A 25,385-nucleotide genomic window follows, 5' to 3' on the forward strand; every position below is an offset into this window, starting at 1 on the left:
AGCATGTTGAGCTGCTAAAAATGGAAAAAGCATTTTTTTTAAATACAGTTTAAATTTGATATAAATGGATGTCTACATCTAAGCTAATTGTATTTTAATAATTTAGTTTTGAAATTAAGTATGTCAATTATTTGTTTCTCTGCTTCTTAGTAGCAAAGTACGGTAAAGTTTGCATCTGTGTGCATGAATTATTGATTCATAATTGATCTGAAATTCTAATATTGTCTGTAACTGCAAATGTTTTTTTTTAAAAAAAGCTTCTATTTCTGACATAAAACAGAAAAAGAGCTCAAACGTGTGAAAAAAAAGTGCATCCGCTACACAGTTTGTATCCGGAAAATCTTATGCATGAAATCCGTTTTAGTACAAATGTCGTTTTTTAATGAGAACAGCCAAAAACCTTCGACACACTCGAGCAGTTTCAGGTTCACATCAGTACTTTACAAGTTTTACTGAAACTCCAAGGACAAGATGTAAGACTCCAGTTACATTAAACACTGATACATGTCCATCTGAAAAAGCATTAAGAGCACTTCCACAGTATACGTTATCTAACACCAAGTCCAAACTGGTAGCACCCATGAGGAAATAAATAACAGCAAAGGACAATGACATGGCTCTTCTGTTTGTTAAGCGAGTAAAAAAAAAAAAAAAAATCTGGAACTTCAACAACAAACCAGTAAAACAACAATGAAGTTTGAAAGGTCTCTATACAAAACTTGGGTAAAACTTTGGTGTTTTTTCATTTTATTTTTATTTGAATGGAGAGCAGAGATGACATTTGGGATGATGGGAGGGGGGCGGGGGGGGGGGGGGGGGGGCAGAGTTGTAATGTAAAGAGTCAGGCTTTTGGTTGAAACATCATTATCCCTGTGAGGGAGGTTATGTTGCCATAGAAACGCTGTCATGACACGATGCGGAGCAGCATTACCCAAACATAACTGCAACTGAAGCCGCTTTGAAATGTCAACGTGGTGATACTTTCAACATTATGACAAAGAAATGTTTACAAAAACCCTTTGAGAAACAATGGCAACAGGAATATTATTAGATAAACAATGTTCTTCAAGTCCCGTTGAGGCTTCCGTATAAAATTATTGTAATGTAAACGAACATTCTGATCTGTAACTGAAGTGTTTTCTGACGACGCCACTTTGTGCTGAGAAAGAAAAGTATTTGTGACACCTCCGACTTTTGGTTAAGACACAAGATTGAACAAAAGGTGGAGAGCTGAAGGATAAACACATTTTTCCTGATCATCTACAAAGTCAAAACACCCTCAACACTAGTGAGCGTTAGCATGCCAACAAACCAAATCAAAATGGTGGGAGGGCGGTGGAAAAACGAAACACAACAAAGTCTGACATTAAAAAAACGAGCTGAGCGCCTCTAGTGTGGACCGACCTTTAGACGCTTCCAATGTTTGAATGTTTGTGCAGAACCAGCCGACAGCTGTGAGTTCTGCTCCTTAAGGCACGAGCACCACGGACTGCGAATGCATGCGAGCATCTGTTCACGAGCCTACGGGCAAAATGGAAACCAGGAACCGAAGTGTAAGGGAAGCGTTACTACCCCACCACAACATTCAGCTTTACTGTTTGTACATTTCCTGTTCCGGATCTCCACATCCTTTGAAAACCAAGTCCTCCAAGTCCTCCATCGAGTGTTCTGGAAAATGCAGACTTCACCCGTTTTTCGGGTTGTTTGCTGGGTTTGTGATGAAGGAGGGGATCAGAGTGACGATGTCTTCACCGGAGCCGGATGCAGGAACTCTGCTGACAGCTTTGAGGGTCTGTAACCAACGTTGGTTAGTGCAGGGAGGAGGAGGAGGAGGAGGAAGATGTGTCCGACTGGTGAGCAGCCAGGCCAGACGGCTGCTGGGCGGAGCTCGGACCTGACCCCCCAGGGTTGCTACCGAGGGTTACCGGAGCGGGGCGCGGGTTGAGGCGGGGCGGCATTGGGTTGGAGGGGCGGATGAGAGGCGGAGGCTGTTGCAGTGTGGGGCGGGGCTGTAAAAAGCGGGCCTGCTGTTGCAGGGGAGGGGGCTGGCGGTGTAGGGAAGGTGTCGCCGGCAGGGAGGGCCTCAGGAGCGGAGGGGGCTGGTGGAGGGAGGAAGATAAGGCGTTGGAGGCGACAGGAGTCTGAGCTGAGGAAGAGGAGGCAGCAGGAGACGCACCTGAGGAGGTGACCTGGCCCTGCGGAGAGAAGAAGGTCATCGAGTTACCTCACAAGAGATCCAAATGAACATCTGACTGACCACCAGCTGAGCTGCAAGTAGGTTTTTTATGTTTCATCCATGTACAAAAAAAGGATATGTTCATTTTTTAATGAGGTCTAAATATGGATTTCTGGAGATGCCAGTAAATCACTTAGAATATTTAAATTTTAGGGGATTTTTTTTACAAGTTTAATGGAATAGCAGAACTAAAAAACAGGCGGTTAGCAAAAAGACCTTTCAGAATTTTTGTTTCTGATCTTTACTCAACTTTAAGTAAAACATTTTTAGGTAAAAATGGACAAAAATCTTTAGATAATAAACTGAAATGAAGTTTGAACTAAATTAAGTTATTTTTAGGGAGGAAAACTGGTCTAAAATGGATTAGAAGATGTCATCGTGTGTTCTTGAAATAAATAAAAAAACATTTTTTCAATCAAAGCGCTCAGGCTAAATGTCTCGCCTCTTCGTCCTCCTCGTCGGTGCTTTTTCCCGACGCAGTGGTGGAGCTGGTTTTGCCGTCTTCTCCAGACGTGATGCTGTCGCCGTTTGGAGCTTGGGTGCCCTGCTCCGCCTCCCACTCCTGCAGCACCTCCTCCAGGTTGAAGCGCCGCCGGTAGTTCACGAAGAAGTTCTTCACCTGTCCCACCGTCTTGTTGCCGATGACGTCGGCGATGGCCTGAAAGTCTTTGCCGTACTTTCGGACCCCTGGAAGACGGTGATGAATATAGGACACCATTTTCAAAAACAACAGACTTAGTTATTGTTTCTGTAGAAACATATATCTGTTATCGGAAGAGGAGGAGCAGAAACAGACAAGCTAACTGCTAAAGAGCTAATGAATGCCTTCCTGGTCTAGTTGGGGAGTTTGCCTGATTTTGCTCAGGCTGCTAAAACAAGTCAGCTCCATTAATTGATGAATTTAAGGCCAAAACGTACTATTTTCAGAGTAATGCTGGCATATATTTTTGACACTGTTCTGGGCAAAAGTGTCTCCACACAAATGTTTATCCAATAAACACATGAAGTTACAGTTTCCAACGATGTTTAAACTCACTTTTGTTTTGACTAAGAAGGAGGTTTTTGTCTGTGTTTACGGAGGATAAAGCTACGATGTATTCTTGCGTTTTTGTCGACTGCAACCAGCATCTTAGCAGCTTCTTCAGCTGCATCAGTTTAGCAGACATCTGCCGGCAGAACGGCGGAAATGTCAGCAGCCACAAAGATGAGGCCAGCTGCCCTGCAAACCTGCCTGAACCCTCCTGAAGTGCAAAGTGGTTTAGAACTTCCTTTCTAAAAAACAAAACCAAAAAAAAAAAGGCAGCCAGCTGTGGTTAGAAATGGAAAGGTATACTTAACACAAGACTGTGCTGTTCTCTGATACAAGATAAAACCTTTATTGGTTCCATCACAGTAGTGGGTTTAGAAGTTGTCATCTGGACTTGGCCTTTAAAGTTGAAGACGATTCACTACTTATCCAAAAGGCTTTTTCAATTCTGAAATAGCTGGTATATATGTGCTCAAGGGGGAGGAGTCAGACCAGGTATGACTCCTCCCCCTTGAGCACATATAAACCAGCTATTTCAGAATTTTTTTAGGTAAGAGGTGAAACGTTTTCACCTCAAAAACCAAGTCCAGATGACAACTTCTAAACCCACTACTGTGATGGAATCAACCTGGATGAATGAGACTTTACTGGTTCTAGCTATCGAATAAACAAAATGATTGTTGACATATTGATGTCCAAACAGTGACTGTCACGAACTGATCACGGTTTAAATACTGAAGCAAAGAATCTTTGTTTTCCTCCCATCAAACTATTCTTCAGATTCAAAATTTGCAGTCAGCAATGCTGCAATTAATCCGAGGAAGTGATAGGATCCGTTTTAGGAGTTGCCCAGCACTTGAGTTTGAATGACTTTAAACTTTGGTCTCTGAGAGCGGTGAAGCTCACCTTGAACAGCCAGGAGCTGCTCGTCTGTGGTCCAGCGTGCGTTCACCTTCTGATTACCCTGCAACAGTAGAGGTAGCGTCAGTTTTTGTACAGGAGCACAACAGTTTTAGCAGGTTTTACTCTGTTTTTCAGGACACTGCAATGAAAAACGCAAGCTGTTGAGGGAACACGGGATGGGTTTCAAGTATTAACTGTATATGAGAACTGGACTGAGTGACTCCTCCCCCTGGCGTTCCAAACAGGAAGTATCCACTGGCTCCAAGAAGCAACAATTCCATAGACTTCTTGCTGTAATTGGTCAGAATGTCCATTCTTGCTCTGTTGATCAAGTTAGACACTGACCAATCAGATGCCTCAATAAAAGAGGCTGCTGGTCCCCAGGTCCAACATTCAAAACGTTTGATTGACAGATTTGGTGTAGCCCGCTTCAAGTGGTAGCGCTGTGGCCCTCCAACAAGCTCACACCTGATGGGCGAGAATGGTTGCCATAGTAACAATGACTCAGGCGAATTGGTCCGCTCAATGCCAAGTGACAGTTTCCGGCTCCAACATTTCGGCGTCCGTATCACGAGAAAATAATCCATTGAATGGACTTCCTGTTGTTGGAACCCTTTTTCCATGGGTGACGTCACACTCTCTCGCTGCAGTTCTCAGACACAGCTGATGATTTTAAGGTGGAATTTTAAAGGTTTTAAGTTTGCTTGTACCTCTGACAGTCTGAGCTCATCGATTCCTGACTCCAACACGTGTTTCAGTCCACTGTTCATCTGTTTGGCATTCTGGACCTGAGAAAAAAGACCATGAAAAGATTCTGGTGAGGTTCCACAAAAGACTCAGAGAAGACTTTCAGTTTGATTAACATGAAAGGAGGACACTTCATAACAGAAGAGTCTATAATGTGTTTGTTGAGATTGGAGTCATTTCTCAGAATGACACAATATGATTATATATTTATTTAAATCCTAATAATGTAACGGATGATGATCAACCATTGTCCAAAAATGGTCAAATAATGATTTTGTCCAGGATAACCTTAGCGCGTTTAATGATCATTAAATTGCTCCTTAAAGGCGGCCGCTGATGCCAAACATCTGCATCCTCCTCACTCACATCTGCCATGTCCTCCTTCTCTACATCAATGAAACCCCACTCTGGTCTTCCTCTTTGGTAGCTCCTGTCTCATCATCCTCACTGTTCCTCCTCATCGTGGTCAACATAGATTTCCGTCTCATCTCAGCCTCATCTGTTAGTCTGTCCCTCTCCCCTCGGTGCAGTCCCACCTCCACCTTGAACTCACACCCATCTCATCATTGTCTTTCAGCTCTCATCCATGTCCTGAACAACTCCAACGCTCTTCTCTGGATCCTGTCATAGACTTTCTCTAAATCTACAAAGACTCGATGCAGATCCTGTTCTTCTCCAGAAACATCCTCAAGGCAAATATTACATCAGTGGTTCTCTTTCTCTGTTTTAAATCATACGGTTGTTCTGCTCACGTCTGACATCCGTCTAGCTTCTTCTACTCTTTCCCATAACTTTATTGCGACTCATCGGCTTCATTCTTCAGTGGTTTCCACTACTCTGCACGTCTCCGCTCATAAGAAATGGATTTCTCCTTTATTCCTCAGGTCTCCTCTCACTCGCCAAGATCTTGGTAAACAGTGAGAAACTCTGTTGCTACCTCACCCAAAAACGTCCCCATCTTCACCGAACCAACTGTCTTTCCACTCTTCATCCTCTTCTGTGGTACTGATCCTTGATACTTCCTGCTCCACGACAGCCTCCTCTTCTCCTCTGTGCCCTCCAACATGCTCCTCCTTCATCAGCTTTTTAGTTCTCCTTTCATCTTTCCATCACACTTATAAAGAATTATTTGGTTTCGTGGCTTAAAACCAAAACAAGACACGGTAATTTGTCCTCCAGACCCATTTAAGGGAGGTGGGGTTTAGCGCCTCCTACCTGTCTCTTGAGGGACACCAGCTCCATGTCCAGCTGGCGGAGGAGCGTGTTGGCGGAGGAGGAGCTGCAGGACACGGCCACCACGTCCTCCTGGGTGAGGTACATGCCTTTTGGGGGACGGCAGCGGGAGCGTTGGTGGTGTCGATGTTGCAGAGTCTGGTGCTCTCGACGACCCAAAGCCACTTTGGAGCCTGGAGGGGGCGGTTCCACTTGGTTCTGAAGGGAACAGGAAGCAGAGAGAAGATGGATACAGATTTCTCTCAAATAGAAAAAGAAATCAAGTCACTTGTGCTCAAAGACATAAAAAAAATGTAGCGACAGTGTATTTTGAGTGAGTAGATTCGCATTATCTGTGCAGATTCTGGGGGCCGTAGGTGTGTCATCATCTGTGGGTCAAGTGATGCCTCACCTCCTTCTTGGCCTCCTTGTTGGGATCATAGTCACTGTCGTTTGCTTCAATGGGCGTGGCCTCCTCCATCTCCTCATCACTATGGGAATCCCAAACAACAACACACTTCACTGACACCACAGTTCAATCGAAAAGTATTTCATTCATCCCCCAAGAGGGAATTGTACAGCAGGGGTGAAGCCCTGCTCTGACCTTAAAGGCACACTGACACTAAAAAGAAACCAAGACACGCTTTTTTCTGTATTTATTAAATCTCCTGCAGTCATTTTTAGCTGTAAAAGTTTAAATATATGCTATGTTGTTCTTAAACTGGAGATAAAACTATTGAAACTTTGTCTAATTCTGCATTCACACCTCTTTTTTGATGCGCCTCAAATTTACTGCTCAGTGTCTTCAGCAACCGCCAAGATTTTTCTGTACTTCTTTCGTTTGCACATCATGGAAAACATGGAAGATGTTGAGCGAGTAGCCTGGGTTTATATGCTTTGGAGAGCTCTACAGAGGGCTCAGAGTGTCTGGGTTCACCAGATCCTGAACCAGTTTGAGCATAAACCAGAGAGGAGAAAAGTAAACGGGGGGGGGGGGGGGGTCTTTTTAACGTTGTCTCGATCAAAATAAGATGAACATCATAAGCCCATGGAGCCGAGCCCGCTCTCCGTCTGCCGGGCAGCTAACCGCCCGCGTGCCAGCAGGTCCTCTTCTTCTGCTTGTTCGCTTGCTACGCAGAGTTGATGGAGGCCGTCCCGGTTACAGTTGGGCGAAGGTGGGACAGGTCGCCAGCCTGTTAAAGAGTCCATGGAGCTTGAGCTGGTTAACGCCGCAGCCCAGGGTTCGGCCAGACCGCAGGTGCCGTCGTGGCAGGCTCGATCACTGGCGACCTGTCCAGGGTGTAATCCCGCCTTTGCCCACCAGTAACCGGGACAGCCTCCGGCAACCCTGCAGCCCCAGCGATTTAAGAAAATGGATGGAATTTCAGGACGAATATCCTCGCAACGAGCTGCCAAATTGGATTTACTTATCTATTGTCACTGAAAACGCCAAGTGCCCAAATCTGAGTCCCTGATTGCTCGCTGCTTGGCGCCCGAGATCGCGTCTGAACATTGACTTAAGTTTGAAACTCAATGCTCCTGACGCGCAAATTGCATCCGGTGTGAATGCGACATTAAGATAGAACTTTGGTTCTAAATTTAGATTTCTGCATTATCATTATATAACCGTATAGATTCTTATTCTTCCAGGCCGATTCAATCAAAGTAGTGGGTAAAAACAGTTAACTACGCTTAGTTTGTTTAGCACTATTAAAGAACTTGATTACTGCTGTACATTTGAGTGCTACACAAACTGCCCAAGGAAAACAGTTAGGAGCTGAAGCCATGTTTTGGGAAAACCTGACATGGGAGCATAGACTGTATTTGAAAACTGGACTGAATGACCACTGAGTGACTCCTCCCCTCCTGGCGTTCCAAACAGGAAGTACACAGTGGCTCCAAGAAGACAAAATTCTACAGAAGTCTATAGAGAACTAAACAGCTATTACTCAGTAATTCTATTGGTCACAATAACCATTCTTGCTATATTTTGTAGTAAAAATATAAACTGACCAATCAGATGTCTCAATAAAAGTAAGTAGTGCCTGTTGGCCCTCATGTCCAATAATCCAGACATTTAACAGATTTTGTGCAGCCAGCTATCAAGGGATAGGGGTGCGGACTTCCAACAAGTTCGATCCTGATTGGCCAGAGTGGTTGGTATAGAAACGATAACTCAGACCAATCACTGCTTACTGATGACATCTGGCTCCAACATGGTGGTGTCTGTATCGTGAAAAAATGGCGACTGAATCGACTTAATTTCCTTTGAGCTGGAGGGAAACCATTTTCTATGGGTGATGTCACATTTACTCGCTCCAGTTTTCATATGCAGTCAATGGATGGAAGTCAATAAGTCTGTGAGCTTATGGCGTTAATGAACCGGCGCCTCACAAACCAAGCAGTGTCCAGTTTTATACTCAGCAACTCAAATTTGGTAGCAGATCTTCATGAATCAAGTTAGTTACCCGCTGACACTTTTAAAAGCGATAATGTGAAGCATTGTGAAACATAATCTAAAACAACCCAAACGGGTTCTGACTAAACACAGTAGGAGTCTCTGCTTCAGCAGAGGAGCAGACCAGGAGGCCGCTGTACCTGTCGTCCTGGTTGCTCCTGCTGGCCATTTTGCGGGCCTGTCGGTCCATCAGACTTGTTCTGGAGCGAGTCTTCTTCCAGGAGTAGTAATACTTCACCAGACTGGAGATGGATTTATCTGGTAGCTGAATGAACACACAGAGAAATCACATAATTCAGAGCCTACTGAGAAGAATAAGTCATTTGGAGTCTTGTGAACGCCACAGTTCTGAATCTGAATGAGTCAGGACATAAACATGTCTTGTGGTATTTTAAAAGTTTAGAAAGCTAACTCAGATGACTGAGAGAGCAGGAATCAGCTGCAGACACACTGTCGGTGCAGCAGTTCTGCCGCATGTTTACCATCTGCTGGATGCGGTGGAAGCTCTTGCCGTGGAAGCTGAAGGCCTGTTCGAACAGCACCTTGTCCTCCACTGTCCACTCGTCAGGGAAAGGGGTGAAGTTGGGCAGGTCGGCCAGAGACTTCTCGATGTTGTGTTTGTGCCAGAACAGCATGCCGAGAGCCTGGACAGACAAACACAACCATGATGAGAGCTGCACAAACCCAGATGCTCCACTACGTCCTTTCAATCAAACACCTTAACTGAAGAGCGTAACGCATCGTCTTGTTCTAGCGTCACTAACGTGAAAAAATGTATTTTATTTTCTCTAAGTTGTTAAACAGATGGATAGAGCTAGTCACTCCAAATGTGCCTTTACCCAATTAAAAACAGTATTCCCTCTCTATATCATGGTTCACTTTTGCAGTCTCATGGAAATTTAGTGCTTTTTTTTGTACAGTGCATTGTGTTCGGTGTCCTGATTGGCTGTTGACTATTGTCAGTCAACCTCCTCCATGTCTCCTGTACAGAATTGGTTAAGTTTGTCAAACTTACATATAACTGCCATCGCGATCAGATCTCTGGTTTTATTCTTTGATACCAGATTTATTTCAAGGTTTGAGAGTTTAAACAAGCGAGAGAAAAATGTTAAAAATGTCCACGTCTGCCAGAGAAAAGTGTAAAAAGTGCGCAGAGAGGTGTTTAAAGCCTGAAAATATCTATAACAGTGGATTTTTAGAATGCAACTCACACAATCAACAAGGGAACACTGTATTTTTACACAATTCAATCAGTTGAAATCCCTCTGAGGCACATATCTAGTATGTTAAAACAGGAAGCTGCTTTAACAGAATTAAGCTCTTAAATTTGGAATGACAGACTTTGACAACACTAAACCCTCCCAGGTTCACTCTAAGTAGCCCCCCCCCTCTTCAATATTTTTGTCCCAGTAACAGAGACTGTCCTTCCAAAAAGCTTCTGCTCCACCACTGACACCTCTGGAAGCTCAAAACCTTTATACTGATAAAAACTTATTTCCATATTGATTTTATTTCTCTCTATATATAATTGATAGTAAAACCTGTAACACAACAAACAACGAGTTTTTTTCTTTAAGTTGCTGTTCATTTCAAACAGAAGTTTGAGTAAAAAAAGTCGACAGTTTTCACAGTAACTCTGCGATACGAACTGGTATTATACAGCGTCTAACAGCTGACCTGGTGTGTTATATTTAAAGGCACATATATGTTACAGCGTCTGACATGCCAAACTGTACATGTATCCTTTACACAGCGCCTGTATTTATGTCCGAGGTGCAAACTGATCTCATGACTTCCATATGGAGGTTTCACGGTTCAGAGGGAAATAGTTTTACTGGACTGTCCGTGTTCAAAACTCTTGCTTTAAGGTGTCACTACGCACATTTTAAAGACCGTTTTTGGGCTCTACGTAGAAAGAGCACAGCCTTTGAACTTTAACCAATCAGGGACTCTGATTTGATGGTGACAGACGGGTAGCGTCCTTTTCGAAACATGGAAGTACCAACCATATGGAAATCGATCAGGGAGGAGAAATTAATAATTGAGGTTTCTGCCCGGCTGGAATGAAAGCCGGGTTTGTACCGTTCCGACATTTTGCACCAAGCCTTTTCCAACTGGGAGCACATGCGCTAGTATGAGTAGCAACAGTCCAGTGTGAACACCCAATGCTAAAAGCACATTCAAGAACCTTCAGCAGCATCACAAGCCCGGTGTGTACGTAGCATTATCACTGGGCTTCTAATTATTTGTTTTCATTTACTCTGTGATGTAAACCCGGGCTTTCAAATTTGATTTACTTTTTTCAGAATGAAAAAAATAACTTTTTTATTTTTATAAAAGCCAAAGTAATCAAAAAACTTAGCTGTTTTATTTAAAAAAGTTAATTTTCCTGGTGAACTAAAGTGCTTCAAGCAGAGACGCCTTAAAATGACTAATAATTAATGAAAAAACTACCAAAGATGTTGTGCTAACATGACTAAAAAGGTTATGTTTTAGCATCTGTAAGAACTAAACCTGGATTTTTATTTCTTCATTATGTACGGGGTATGGTGTAGTTCTACAACCACCTCAATGTACATGATGTAAATGGAACATACCATTGTTGTGCGTGTGGTAAGTGTATCGTAGAGTATTCGTAAGGCTAAGGGAAGTTGCACGCCACTTTGATGTATATATGATGCTGTTTTACGGTGCTCTGGCGCCACACTCTGGTCTTTTGTGGGTGTGCATGTGTTACATAAGCGCCTGTAGGACACCAACATCAGGCTGTGTGCAAGAAGCACACACTTATCACACTAACCGCATTAAATTGAGCAGAGGGGGACATAAGTGAGACATGTGTGTCTTTGTCTCACCTACTTCACTGCTTTTTCAAGGGAGTCCTGGCCCAGATTAGAATAGTCTATCAGTTTCCAAATTTAGCTTTAGTAATGATAACTGATTTGGATTTAGTGAAACTAATATTACCATTTTTACCAGACTGCAGCCACTGCTGGGTTTTTTTTTTACATAAAAATTTCACATTTATGTTTAGAACATAATGTGTTGCAAGCAAACAGACGGATAAATATTAACATTTCTCCCACGTACTCTCAACTTCTCTTTTCTGTCTTAAAAATCCTCGCTTACAATCTCTCATTCATTATTTCATAAAACACAATGGCTTAGTTGCACAAAACATAGAAAATCATTATCTGACGAGCCGGCTTCTGTATTTTGGAAACATCTGGTAGCAGAGTTGAACCGGATTGAGCGACCTGCTCCACGTTGTAGCCGTGTTTCTCCTTGGCGATGGCGATGTATTCATCCACTGTGGAGGAAAAGCACTTGCTGTTAGTTCAAAGTGGAGCCGTGGCCTGAAGAGGACGGAGACTTGAAGCCGAGCCGCTTCACTTACATTTAGAGTCGACAATAGTGTGATATGGGGACCAGACCAGCATCCCTCCGCTGTCTTTGTCTGTGTACTTGGTGGAACCTGCATGTACACAATCATGGTCAATGGCGTATACTTATATAGCGCTTTTCTACCTTCCCTCTACAGTCACAGTCCCATTCACCCACCGCTGCCGAACACTGGGACCAACCAAGAGGCAAGGTGGGGTTCAGTGTCTTGCCCAAGGACACTTTTATGGGCGGGAATCGAACCTGAATCTTCCGATCAGAGGTCGACCGCCCTACGGCAGTCAACCAAGTCATCTGACTGCACCATCACTAAATCACAAACAAGACTTCCTTTAGCCGCATCCATGAAACTGTTACAACGATAAAGTATCAATCCTCATCTCAGATTGTTTTCTATCGTGAATTTAGTCTTTAGTGATCAGCATTTTTTTCATAAAATAATGCCAAACAAATTGAAAATGATTAATATTTCTCATTTGCCTAAACATTAAGGTAAATGTCTTCTTGTTTGACGTCTCTCCTGTAGAAAAGCTGAGCTGATTCAGTCTGTCCTGTAATTCCTGACTTACTGGGGAGATTGAGGCCTCCTCCCAGAGAGATTTCTGAATTCTAACGGGAATATTTCCAGGAAGCATCCTGACCATTGGCCAACCACCTCGGTCTGCTTAGTGCAGAGGTACAGTGACTGCAAACTGCTTGTATTACAGCTTTGTTCTTTAACCGATTCTAGACGCTCATTTCATCGACATTGTTCACTCGCTGTTGAGCTCAGGACACAAAGGAAAGCACAGATACAATTACAGACCTTAGTTATTCATACTCTTTAGTAGGCATGCAATAATTCGCTTTCCCCACAGTTCAGTTCAAATCTCAATTTTTCGGTCACGGTTTTTTTTTCGGTTCGATATATGATTTATGCAATGCAAAGCAACAACGAAGAGCTAAAAATTCTGAAAAATACATTGAAAAAGACAACAACAACTAAGCAAGTTAGCCAATAACAATTAAGAAAAGCTTTCAGTTGGGTCATACTAATCCTGGTCTAATGTAATATATCGAAATTAAATATATTAAATTCAGCACGTGTGTTTGACACTTTCAATGTAAACATTTGCAAAACATGTAGGGATGCAACGATTCACTATCCCCAAAATTGAGTACAATGGTGTAGCATACGGATTGGTTTTAAATAGAGATATGGTTGCATCCTACTACTTAGTGATCCATGTTTATTTATTCATCTTCTAAACCTGTTTTGTCCCTTTCGGGGTCACGGGGGTGCTGGAGCCTATCCCGGCCACTCGTGGGCGAAGGCTGGGGACATCCAGGACAGGCCGCCAGTCTGTCGCTGGGCCAAAAAAACACACCCATGCACACTCACATTCACACCTATGGACAATTTAGAGTGACCAATTAACCAATTAAGCATGTTTTTGGACCCTGGGAGGGATCCGGAGAAAACACACGCATGCAAACTCCACACAGAAATGTCCCCCATTGGTGTTCTGTTTAAGGTCACCGTGCTCCGGGGCCTTCTTGCTGTGAGGCAAGAGCGCTATATTGTTTTTGCTTTTTTGTTGTTGTTGTCTTATACACAAATCATATGTAAAACTGAAACCAAACCGTGACCCAGAATCGAGATTTGGACTGAATCATAACAAACGTTGACCAACTGATTTTGGACCAATTGCTGCTTACCATACTGACTGGCTCCAACATGGCAGTGTCCATATCGCGAAAAATGGTGGCTGAATTGACTTCATTTCATTGGAGCCTGAATTAAGTCATTTCCTGTGATGTGAGTGATGTCACACTCACTCGCTCCAAGAGCGCTAACCACTGCGCCATCATGCAGCCCGTTTATTTCTACCTAACTGAGAAAGGTCCCACTCTTATCATTATTTAAACTATTTTCTAAGCGTTCCAAGTGGTCTTTTAACTAGGATTGCACTGTTTTTAGCCACCAAAAAAAGTCGTTTTCTAGGACTTTCTTGTGGCCAGTCTAAGGCACACCTGTGCAATAATCATGCTGTCTAATCAGCATCTTGATATGGCACACCTGTGCTCACTATCACAGATTTAGACAGATTTGTGAACAATATTTTGGTTGTTTGGTTATTTTGTGTATGTGGAAAATGTTTCACATCTTTGAGTTCATACCATAAAAAATGGGACCAATAACAAAAGTGTTGCGTTTATATTTTTGGTCAGTGTATGTCCTCCAACATTAGAAAAAACACAATTCTAACAGTTTAAGTCTCGTCCGTTGTCACACACATGGGTTTGTAAATTACTTTCTCCTTGACCATCCAAATCCAAGCCCTTCATGCTGAGTGTCAAGCATTGACCGTATAAAAGGGAACTGGACGGATCGCGTGTGACGTCGCCCGTACAAAATGCGCTACCTTCAGATTCTGTCGCCATTTTCTGCGATGCGGACGTCGCCATGTTGGAGCCAGTCGACGTTCCTATGGTAACTAATGTTGCCAATCAGGACTGAGCATGTTTGAAGTCCACATCTTTTCCCCAAAAGTGGGCTCAGGAGAATCTGTCAATCAAACCTTCGAGGTGGGGGCCAGCGGGCACCACATGCTTTTACTCTGATATCTAATTGGTCAGTTTATGACTTGAATAACTTAAAAAAAATCACATGAAAAAAACATAGAAAGAAGATATTATTCTGACTGAGTGGCAGCTGTTTATTTCTCTATTGAAGTCTATTGGATTTTGGCTTCTAGAGTCGGCGGGGTTCTTCCTCTTTGGAAGGCAAAAAGGAGGGATCCTTCATCCAGTTTTATTTACAGTCAATGGTGTCAAGCAGGGGCACGCTGGGCTGGACACTCTTCCACTAGGCCACTGTGGTGGTCTTTCATTTACACGAAAAGACAAAAAATGAAATAAAATCAGTTTGTAACAGATGAGTGTTTGAGTGAAGCAGCTTGATCTGCAGGAGGAGTGTGCATGACTTTACAACAAGTACAAGCCTGCTCAACATTTTTTAGCCTCTCTTTTTGACAATGTGCTTATTACAGATTTATGTATGAAACCGAAGATCAAAAAATCCAATACAATTTGGTTTTTTTGTGCTTATGCAGTAAACGCATTTAAATCATCTTTTCGGTGTGTAGTTTGGGTGTTTGGAAGGAGTTTGTGTTAGTTTGTGGGTCTTTTGGGTTTGTGACAGGACTGGGGAGCCCCCGGCGCCTCCGCGCGAGCGTCCCCGTCGCTCCGCAGCCCCCGCGCGGCAGCAGACGCAGACGCTCCCCGTGTTCGTGCTCATGAGCGCGGCGACCGCCGGCCGTCGCTCCGCTAACCCAGCGAAGCCTCACCTGGCTCATACTCGGGGATGGTCGCCTGGTAGTCAGCCCCGACCCGCATCCCCACATCTGGAAGACACACGCGACGGACAGGACACAAAAAAATAATAAAAAAGCTTTAACATGTAGAAAATTTGAAATAAAAATGCAGACGCTGGAGGGAGATGAGCGTTGTTCGAGCCGAGGCGATACCCACCGTGTTCGTCGTCGCTGCCGCTCTCGTCGGAAAAATGTCCGTTAGAGGCGTTGGACGGACTCTTGGTCCCGTTTGTGCGGCCTTTCCCCAAATATTCCGATCCTTTGTCCATCATCCCTGGCATCTCTACGATCGAATTCACGGTTTCGGTGCGCTGTGTCGGGATAGAAAATGTCAGCAACGGGGACGTCCTGTGCTGCCGATCGCTGACCCGCCGCAGTTCTGCCCGTGTCGCTGTGGCGCTTTTCCCTTCATTCCCGCCGTGTTTACAAACTATCATCATGTTCTGATATGTACTAAACCATAAACAAACAGACAATTATAAATCAGAAAATGCGAATTACATGGAATATTTTTCCTAATGTGCCCTTTTCTCTTCCTATTCGTGTTTTAAGTGGGTCTAACCATCGCGGCGGAAGGCTTTTTACGCAACCTGTGGTGGCAGTGCACCTCCTGGTGATGAGGATCCAATGGTTTGAGATCCCTCCGCCGATCCAAGCACGAAAGAAACTCCACACATTTTTATATTCAGTAAAATACTAAAAAAAACATATAGTCACAGGTCATTAAAAAGAAAGACATGGGTTTGAATAAAAATGAAAACAGCACAAAACCATAAAAACTTCTATTTTGAGGATCTTTTTTCAATACACTAATACAAGCAATTATCCTATATTTTAACTTCAATATAACTTTTATTTCCATCACTGAAAAAATGTATGACTTTGTGCTAGAATCAACAAATAGTTTGTCAAAAATACAAATTTTTTAATCATTTGTTGTTTTACTTTTTTGTAAGTTTTTGTGCAGTAGCTCGTGTTAACCAGAAGAGGGCGACACAATACAACATTGACATGATTGAACCAAAATAATAAATACATGAAAACACGATTCTTTTTCTTATAAAAGAAAACTTAAGTAGCACAAAACATCACTTCATATGAGCTTTTTTGATAAGGTAAACTCATAATATATAACAGACTAGGATTTCTGGGTATTGCTACATGTCAGATTGTCAGCTTTACAGTTTGGGATAAGTATTTAACCACATATACAAAATTATAGAAAGACATTTTGTACTTCACAGTTCCAACATTTTAATTACTCAGTAGTTATTTTACGTTTCTTTCACGTTTTCAACAGGTGCCTTTCTTGTGGCCTTAATGTGAAAGGAGTTGGCAGTAAATTATCACTGTAAAAACATATCAAAGTAATTTCAAGCTTGAGCAAATAGAAATATTTGTTTGTTTTTAACGATTTTACGTCTGAATGATAAAAAGCATGTGATCAATGTTTTCCATTTATTCTTAGATTTTAACTTTCAAATTTGACACTGTTTTATGATTATTAACAGACAAAACCTAAACATGTTGAGAGAGAAAACTCTTTTTTTTTTTTTTTAGAATGTCACCTTTAGGCATCACACATAAAAAAGATGAGCGTATTCAAGACTGGTGCTTTCTTTTGCCACCAGAACTATTTTTAATCATCGCTGTCATTTCAGAACTATAAATGTCACGAATTATACTGTTTATTCTGTCTATTTTTATTACTTTTGATGTTGACTTCCTAAAGTCTTTACTATAACTTTGTAAAACAGTGGTTCACATCCTTCAATTTCTTTTATAAAAATTAACACAAGCTTGAAATTTTGGTACACATATTTACTAGTTGTGGAAAAAATTAATCAACATAATCAACGAATTGACTCTTATTTCTACGATCCAACCAGATTGAGCTGTCCGAGGCAAGTTGTTAATCAAATCGACCTAAACCATAATAAAACCTTTTCAAAATAAAATAAAACAGTTGTAATCCATATTGCAAAATAGCATTTGGATTGAGGCACATGCAGTAGGTTTATTTTACTATAACGTAAAAATGATCAGGTTCATCACAGCGGAGAGGTGATGGCAGAAAAAACAGGATCAACTATAATTATAGTCCAATAGGTGGAAACACGTTGAAGTTGGCAAAGACTCGTGACCATAGCGTGTTGAAGGATGTTGTAATAATGTTCCATTTGTATTAATGTATTTGGATGTGGAAAAACAACAGTGGGCTGAACTTTAGGAAACTAAAATGTGAATTGATTTGAAATTCTTTCTTCTTTACTTGTTTGTTTGTACACATATTTAATTTAAATTTGTTCATCTTGCAAGAATATAAGGAATCTGGAAAATTTTACCTGCACTGTTCAGTACCAGGTATTTGTATCTGAGTCACACTGGTTGAATATTAAACTGACGAGTGAATGGGACCAAGTCCGGAAATTCTCACTCTGATTTCCTCTTGATCTGTTGTAAAAGTGTTCCCAGTGTTCTTTTAATTAGGATTATGCTGTTTTTAGTCAAAAACAAAGAAGCTGTGCTGATTTCTACAGGACATAGTTTCTGCAGAGCAGCAGTAGTTTGTGTTAAATTCACCTCTGAGTTGTGGGTGGGACTGTTGGCGAAGAGTAAGCCTGCTCCATTTCCCATCATCTCTTTTTTTTATGTTCTCTCCCGCTAGCTTACAGCCCCTCAAAACCAACAAGCTAACCTTATCGGAGCAACAAAAATGTTGAGCAATATCAGAGCAATCCAGCCGTACAGTTTTGAACAAGTTCGGACGAGGAAAACCATGACGTACACGGATCTTATCGTCTGCAGTGGATGCATCAAAATGAAACAGAGGGGATCTTGTGGCCTGTTGACTGGATGTCCTGGGCTTTTTCAAACAGCATTCTCAATCTGCTCCTGATTCACAAGGATTAGAATATAAAGATGCTCAGAAATACAATTTTAACTTAATTTTCTTTATACATGTCCTCCTTTGGAAGTAAATGCTACAAGAACATGTTAAAAACACCAAAAACACTATTTTTATTGGAGTGGGACTTTATTGACTTTATTTATTTTGAGATTTTGCTAATATGCCCTAATTTAAATGTTAAAAGAAAACATTAAATTGCCAAATGTGAGTATAGTAGGTTTTAGAATTTTTGTAAGAATCCATTGTTTACTACAAAAAAACAAGAATGAAAACATTTGAGATCGATTTCTTAAACTTTAATTTTAGAAACTATACGACTTATTCTGTGGAGTAATATTTACGCCACGACATTGCAAACAAAACTTTCTATGTTGCAAATGAAAATACTAAACCATTGCCCTTAAATATTTTTTCTTTGCTTTCAACCTGTTTTTTACTTTCAAAAACTTTTGTGTTGTTTAAAAAAGTTTTTTTAATGCTTTTAAACATTATTTAATGCTTTCAAAAACATCTTTGTGTTTGCAACACTAATATTTCAAGTGCATTGTATGGAGTAATATTTATGCCACCACAATACAAACAAAACTTTCTAAATTGCAAATGAAAATATAAAATATTTGCTCTCAATTTTTTTGTGCTTTTCAAACATTTTTTGCTTTAAATTTTTTTTGGGGGTTTTGCTTTAAAAGTGTAGCAAAAAATTGAATATTTTCATCTGCAACTTAGAAAGTTTTGTTTGCAATGTGGTGACATTTGTATCACTCCATATTCCAATCAACGGGGTGACGTCATGACTGTGTATCTATGTCTCTCACTAACTGTACCAGTGAAGCTCACTCCACCACACATAACCTCCCCATGTCTCATCTCACAGCTCGTGCAGTAACCATCTGCTGCCGGCCATCCCGCTGAAAGGGAGACAGCGGGAGGGGAGAGAAGAGGGATACAGACAGACAGACAGGTGGCTGGTTACACATAGAGCGCGCGCGCAGGTGCTCCCTCTCTCCACTACGGACGCGTGCCTCCTCAGATGTCAGAGGCGGGAAGCTGCTGTGCCTCGCGCTGCAGGACAACGGCAGGATGGCGGGAGGACGACGAGGTCTGGTGGCTCCTCAGAACACCTTCCTGGAAAACATCGTCCGCCGCTCCAACGGTAGGACTTGATTTGTTCATTTTAATTCCTTCCTCGTTCGAGTTCGGTTCGGAGGGACTTGTACACTAAAAACCAGCATCTAGAGTTCAGGGTGACGGTGAACAGAACCTAAATAAATCTGACGAAGCAAATAAAAAACTGTGCCCATTGTAAAAATAAATGAACACAAATCAGAGGAATTGCCTTATTGTTAGAGGCGGAGTCGCAATCTTGTTGACTATATTTTGGATTTAAAGTATATATTTGTTTATTTAATATGTAAAAAAATATATATAAATGTAACACAAATAAAACAAACTAACAAATAAAGCCAAATTTGCCTAAATTCGTACAGAAAAACTACTCTTAAAGTGTTTTTCTTAACCTTTAACTTAATACTCATGAGCATAATCATAGTGAATAACTATGTTGTTTTTAGCCAAAATAATATTAATGAAATTAAACTTGTGCCGTTTGATAGTTTCTGCAGAGCGCCATGTTTTTAACATGCATTTTTGAATAAGAAGCACATATTGGTGATGAAATATCTTTTAAAATAGGTTTTATAGTTTGGTTCAAGGTAGGACCATACCAATTATAAGCATTAATTGTAAGATTTTGATTTCCTGGCATTCGATCCTCTAAATTATCCCATTTCGAACAACTGAAGCAGCTAGGATAACCCATGTTAGTGAAACATAAGACCTTTTTTGTGATTTACATGTTCTTGCTTTAGGTTAATTTTTCTTTGCTGCTTGTAATTCTGATCTGATGTCATTTACTTCCTTTGGTTTGTTTCTGCTTTCTGGTCCTGGCAAAGTTAATCTGCGTTCCCACTAAAGTGAACAGCATCAGAATGCATTCAGAAGGGAACTCCTTCTGACTACTGATTCCCTTGTTTGGCCTTCCTCAGAGTTCAGTTGAGCTTTAACACCTGCCAAACTAGGTGTGAGTTAAACGTGCCAGCGTGAAAGTGCCTTTTGATTTGCAGATTTTTATTTCTAGAAAACATCTCAAGTTTTTGTGTTTATTTTCTTTTTGCATTTCACCAAAGACTAAAGAGTTGGTTTATAAAAGAGGGGAAAAAAAGGGGGAAATGTCAATAACCTGTTCTCTGTGATCAGATACAAATTTTGTGCTGGGGAATGCTCAGATTGTGGACTGGCCAATTGTCTACAGCAACGATGGCTTCTGCAAGCTCTCTGGTTACCATCGAGCTGAGGTCATGCAGAAGAGCAGCACATGCAGGTACATCAGCCCACTGTCTATGATTCAGAGCTTTTGGTTGCTGTGAAAGTTTATGTTTCAATAAACGACGGTGGCTCAGGCGGTTGAGCTGGTCGTCCAATGATCGAAGGGTCGGCGGTTTGATCCCTGCTCCCCCCAGCCCGGTGTGTGAAAATGTGAATGATCCCGGTGATGGTCAGAGGGGCCGTAGGCGCGAACTGGCAGCCACTCCTCTGTCAGTCTGCCCCAGGGCAGCTGGGGCTACAACTGTAGCTTACCATCACCAAGTGTGATTGAATAATGGACACACTGTAAGCGCTTTGCACGTCTGGAAAAGCGCAGATAAATCCAATCCATTTTTATCAATATGTTTTTTTCTCTCTGCAGTTTTATGTATGGAGAGCTGACAGACAAGGAGACAACGGAAAAAGTGCGGCTGACTTTTGAGAATTATGAGATGAACTCTTTTGAGGTTCTGATGTACAAGAAGAACAGTAAGTAATGTTATGTCCTTTAGGTTACTCTGCTGACTATAAAAAATATGGGTTTGCTTAAATCTGATAATTAAGCCCGTATAATCAAAGCCTTAGTCACAACTGTCCTTACAGGTGGATACGGGTTGGGTCAAAGATTGGCAAACCAGTATGGGGCCACCAGGTGGCGCAGGAAATATCCTGGTCATGCTGTAGCAAACACTTATACAACACATAAGGATGAGGTAGTGATGCAGGCACATTGTACCAATTTTGCCTTTTTTCAACTCCTTTAAATCCTGTGCAAGGAACCCGTTAGTGCTGTTCAGGTGATAAGTATGTACCCTGTGTGTGCAGTTTGTGTGGACGTCCTACGTTCACTAAGGTATCACATGTACACCCTGTCAGTAAGGGGGCTAGTATGCACACTTTACTAATGACCAGAGTATGGTGCAAAAGCACTAAAATACATCATCACCCGTATTTCACAAGTGTAAGCAACTTTCAATAGCCTTACAAATACTTCACAATACACTTACTCCATGCTAAGCAATCCATTTTCATGACGTCTGTTGAGGTGGCCGTATGAGCCGTAAGGGACTTACAAGACACACCTGCGCTCCTCTCTATGACTGGATAACCCAAACCCCCTGTACAGGTGCATGTGACTAAAGGCCCGTACACACCGGGACGAATATTCGCCAGGCGTTATTCGCCAGCGTTTTTCGACACGTTTTTTGTGTTCACACCCAGGCGATTTTCGCTGACGGTGAGCCGAGCGAACATGCAATTTCATTCCCTGACATTAGATGGCGCTTAATGTAAACAGAAATACTCCTGTACACAAGGTGGCGCTGCGCAACTTTACGCTTCTTAAAGTCGCTTTTCACTCAGAAGAAGAGAGCAAGTATTTACGCGCTTGTCAGAATTATACAAAGAAAACATAAATATTTCAAGCATCAGTAGCTCCAACTGGTACTTGGTTCGGGGATATTTAAGAATGTCCGTCATTATTTCTTTGCGGCAGTGTTGACGCTACTTGGCGTCTATCTTCTTCGCTGGTATGTGTGCTCAGCAAGGCAGTTTTGTGTTTGAGCGCCCCCAAGTTGTGTTTTACTGTAACTTCAGAAGCTCCAGACACGTGTGCAAAAGCGCCATTCTCATTGGTCGAATAGATTTCGACGCGACGCGTCGAAAAAAAAAAACGAACCCGAGGCATTTTTTTTTTTGAAGCTTTGTCGCGTGGCGTTTTTTCGCGTCGGTGTGCACACTCTCATTGGTGCCCTTTGTTTAGTCACGAGGCGTTAAACGTTGGCGAAAATCGCCGGCGAAATTCGTCCCGGTGTGAACAGGCCTTAAGGCTTAAAACGGGAAACTTTTGGAAACTCAATTCCGATTCCCTTTTTTCATCTTTCAGGAATGCCAGTCTGGTTTTTTGTCAAGATTGCTCCCATCAGGAACGAGCAGGACAAAGTTGTGCTTTTTCTCTGCACCTTCAGTGATATCACCGCCTTCAAGCAGCCAATAGAGGATGAGTCATCAAAAGGTCGGTCACGTTCATGAATGCCGAGTGTTGCACTTCATTACACTTCTGTCAGGGAGTGAGTTATTGTTCCTGAAGTGTGGGCGATTCAGCTAGAGAATAAAGAAGTCTGAATCACTCATTTAATGTTCAGACTTATTAAGAAGAAACAGACATAGAAATAATTATGTAATTATCTGGGGTATCAAACAGAAAATTGATGTGGTGATGATGTGTTTTGAAGAACAAAATTCATTGTGCTGTGACCAAAAAATAAATAAATCAACATTTCTATTTCTATTATATATTTTCTAAGACGCAGACAAGGTGATAAACCTCCTTTTTCTTATTGTAAAATCCTTGTTCAGGCTCCAGGAGCTCTCATTATTGACTTTGATCACACCTAAAACCTCAGCTGCCAGTATGGGATGCTTATTGATCTGAACCTCTGTGAGGGTAATTGATAGATAGCTGAGAGAAGGGCATGTGTAACAGTTGTATCACTGTTCTAGATTTCATCTCCTCAGTACTTCAGGGGCTGTTTTGTATCTTTTTTTTAAGTTTTTAGAGTTACAAGTTTGGTCAAACTTCATGTATATTATTTCATTCAAATTCTAAATCCGTTTTGTCCCTTTCGGGGTCGGGGGGGTTGCTGGAGCCTATTCTGGCCACTCGTGGGCAAAGGCAGGGGACATCCTGGACAGGCCGCCAGTCTGTCATAGGGCTACGAATCATACGCCAATGCACTCTCACAGTCACACCTTGGGACAATTTAGAGTAACCAATTAACCTATGAAGCATGTTTTTGGAGGGTTGGAGGAAGCCGGAGAAAACCCACGCGTGCACGGGGAGAACATGCAAACTCCACACAGAAAGGTCCCCCATTGATGTTCTGATTCAAGTCCCACAGCTGGGACTTGAACTGGGGCTGTTTTGCTGTGAGACAAAAGCGCTTACCACTGGTTATTTCTTTTAAAATAACCAGATATTGTCTTTGCTTAACTCTCTGATGTTAAGATTTTGTTACACCTACATACATTTCTTTTTATACTTTTTGGGTGTTTTTGACTAATTAAACCCAGGAGAACATGAGAAAGTCTATGAATGGAAGATGTCAATTTGTCAACTCCAAGGGGCAAAGGAAAATAGGACATGCTACTGTCTCACATTTTCTAGGATTTGAGATTCAGGGGCACGCACAGCTTGGGTCCATTTGACCCGAATAAACTGCTGGATGTGCACTCACTATCTCTTCCAGGCCCGGTAACCTACCGTTTCAAGAATGTTCTTGCTTATGAGTTTGAGCACAACCAGAGCAAACCCCCCATTTAAAAAAAATAAATAAATAAATAAAATACAAAAGCTGTTAAAACTTTGCAAAGTAGGCAGTAACTGTAATCAAAACAGTAATAAAATACTCTTTACTATCTAACAAATACTAGTGACTGGTTATTTAAAGCTGAATGCAAAGCCAATATTCTAAGGATCAGCTAGACGTTTTGCTCACCACCTGTATTAGGAATGAGGGAAACTGATTTTAATTTAAAAAAAACAAAACGCTGTTGAGATGTGGTAGATGTCTAGTAAATGTCCAATGGGCAACAAGTATTCAATACAATGCTGTAATCTAACAAATAAGGAGCATCAAAGCCATGTGGGGAGAAACAGCTTTTCTGTATTGTTTCATACCATATAAGAATTTTACTTGTAAACTGGTAGTCAGGTAGATCTAGAATTAAAAAATGTAGGTCAATGAAATTATGTAATAATTGCTTATAATTTTGCTTATCCAGGTTCAGGTTATTGTGGCAGGAAAAAATCCCAGACATCTGTCTTCTAATCAATAGTTCCCATTTTCTCCTGTGGAACTCGAAGGTGTTATGTACACTCCATCGAGTCTTCCATCTCCTCTGTGATCCCTCCTCATGTTTTGTTTGCATATTAAAAAAGGCCTGATGTGAAAGATTTGGTGTTTGACTCCATCCTTGTCTCTCAATGGCAGGCTGGGGTAAATTTGCCCGTCTGACCCGGGCGCTAACCAGCAGTCGTGGAGTTCTTCAGCAGCTCGCTCCAGCCGTCCACAAGGGAGAGAGCATTCACAAACACTCCCGGCTTGCAGAGGTAACGCTCTGTTTTTGTATCTGCAAGATGTTTTTTTTATTTATCTCTCTGAAATTAACACACATAAGCTCATCATAATGTTTCAAAAATATACATTTAGAAAAAAATGTGAAAAGTAAGTCTATCTATTCCATGAAAAGACCCACTCTGATCATCTTTTGAGCTATTTTCAAAGTGTTGCCAGTGGTCTTTTAATTATGATTATCCAGTTTTTAGCCATTAAAAAACAACAACAAAAAAGCTGTATTGTTTTCCACGACACAGTTTCTGCATAACAGCAATATTTCTTTAGAAATTCACCTATGAGTTGTGGGGGGGTCCATTTCGCAGAGCAACCCCGCTCCCTCCTTCCCACCCCTGTTGCTGAGAGCTCTCTGTTTACACTTTCTCCTGCTAACTTACAGGCCCTCACACCCCCATCCTAACTTAACCAAACCCACCCTAAACCTCACACATCAGCTGTGCAACATAAATTAGGAAAACAAAGACGTACGAGGATCTATTCGTCTACAAGTGGATGCATGAGAATGGATCAGGGAGCTTGTGGCCCTCCCAGTGGATTTTCTGCATCACAAATACTTTTTTCAACTGCATTTCTTCATCTGCTCCTGATTCACAATGATTTGAATAAAGAAACACTCAGAAAAACATTTTGAGC

General features: G+C 41.7%; 2 protein-coding genes across 4 annotated transcripts in view; one reads left to right on the forward strand and one right to left on the reverse strand.

The window, feature by feature from the left end:
* Positions 1–358: 358 nt before the first annotated feature.
* Positions 359–15,842, reverse strand: rcor3 (REST corepressor 3). 2 transcript variants are annotated; one of them, XM_023954322.1, is made up of 12 exons: positions 15,499–15,842; positions 15,315–15,371; positions 11,981–12,058; positions 11,783–11,893; positions 9,066–9,227; positions 8,724–8,848; positions 6,538–6,616; positions 6,129–6,344; positions 4,877–4,954; positions 4,170–4,227; positions 2,679–2,923; positions 359–2,195 (listed from the first exon to the last, which is right to left on the reverse strand). In XM_023954322.1, the coding sequence occupies exons 2-12, from the start codon at positions 15,369–15,371 to the stop codon at positions 1,809–1,811; spliced, it is 1,596 nt and encodes a 531-aa protein (XP_023810090.1). In that variant the 5' UTR covers positions 15,499–15,842; the 3' UTR covers positions 359–1,808. The 2 variants fall into 2 exon arrangements, with proteins under 2 accessions (XP_023810090.1, XP_023810088.1); XM_023954320.1 differs by having other exon boundaries at positions 11,841–11,893; positions 15,499–15,839.
* Positions 15,843–19,000: 3,158 nt separating this feature from the next.
* Positions 19,001–25,385, forward strand: part of LOC101170816 (potassium voltage-gated channel subfamily H member 1) — a 66,232-nt gene continuing 59,847 nt past the window's right edge. Inside the window, exons 1-5 of one of the 2 annotated variants that reach the window (XM_023954282.1) lie at positions 19,001–19,405; positions 20,509–20,632; positions 20,999–21,105; positions 22,502–22,630; positions 24,609–24,727. In XM_023954282.1, coding sequence (XP_023810050.1) covers positions 19,333–19,405; positions 20,509–20,632; positions 20,999–21,105; positions 22,502–22,630; positions 24,609–24,727 — 552 coding nt within the window. In that variant the 5' untranslated portion in view covers positions 19,001–19,332. The remainder of the gene's footprint in view (positions 19,406–20,508; positions 20,633–20,998; positions 21,106–22,501; positions 22,631–24,608; positions 24,728–25,385) is intronic. The other variant, XM_023954290.1, reaches the window with a different exon arrangement.

Source organism: Oryzias latipes, chromosome 1 (genome assembly GCF_002234675.1).
Source record: "Oryzias latipes chromosome 1, ASM223467v1".
In the NCBI taxonomy this organism is placed as follows: Eukaryota; Metazoa; Chordata; class Actinopteri; order Beloniformes; family Adrianichthyidae; genus Oryzias; species Oryzias latipes.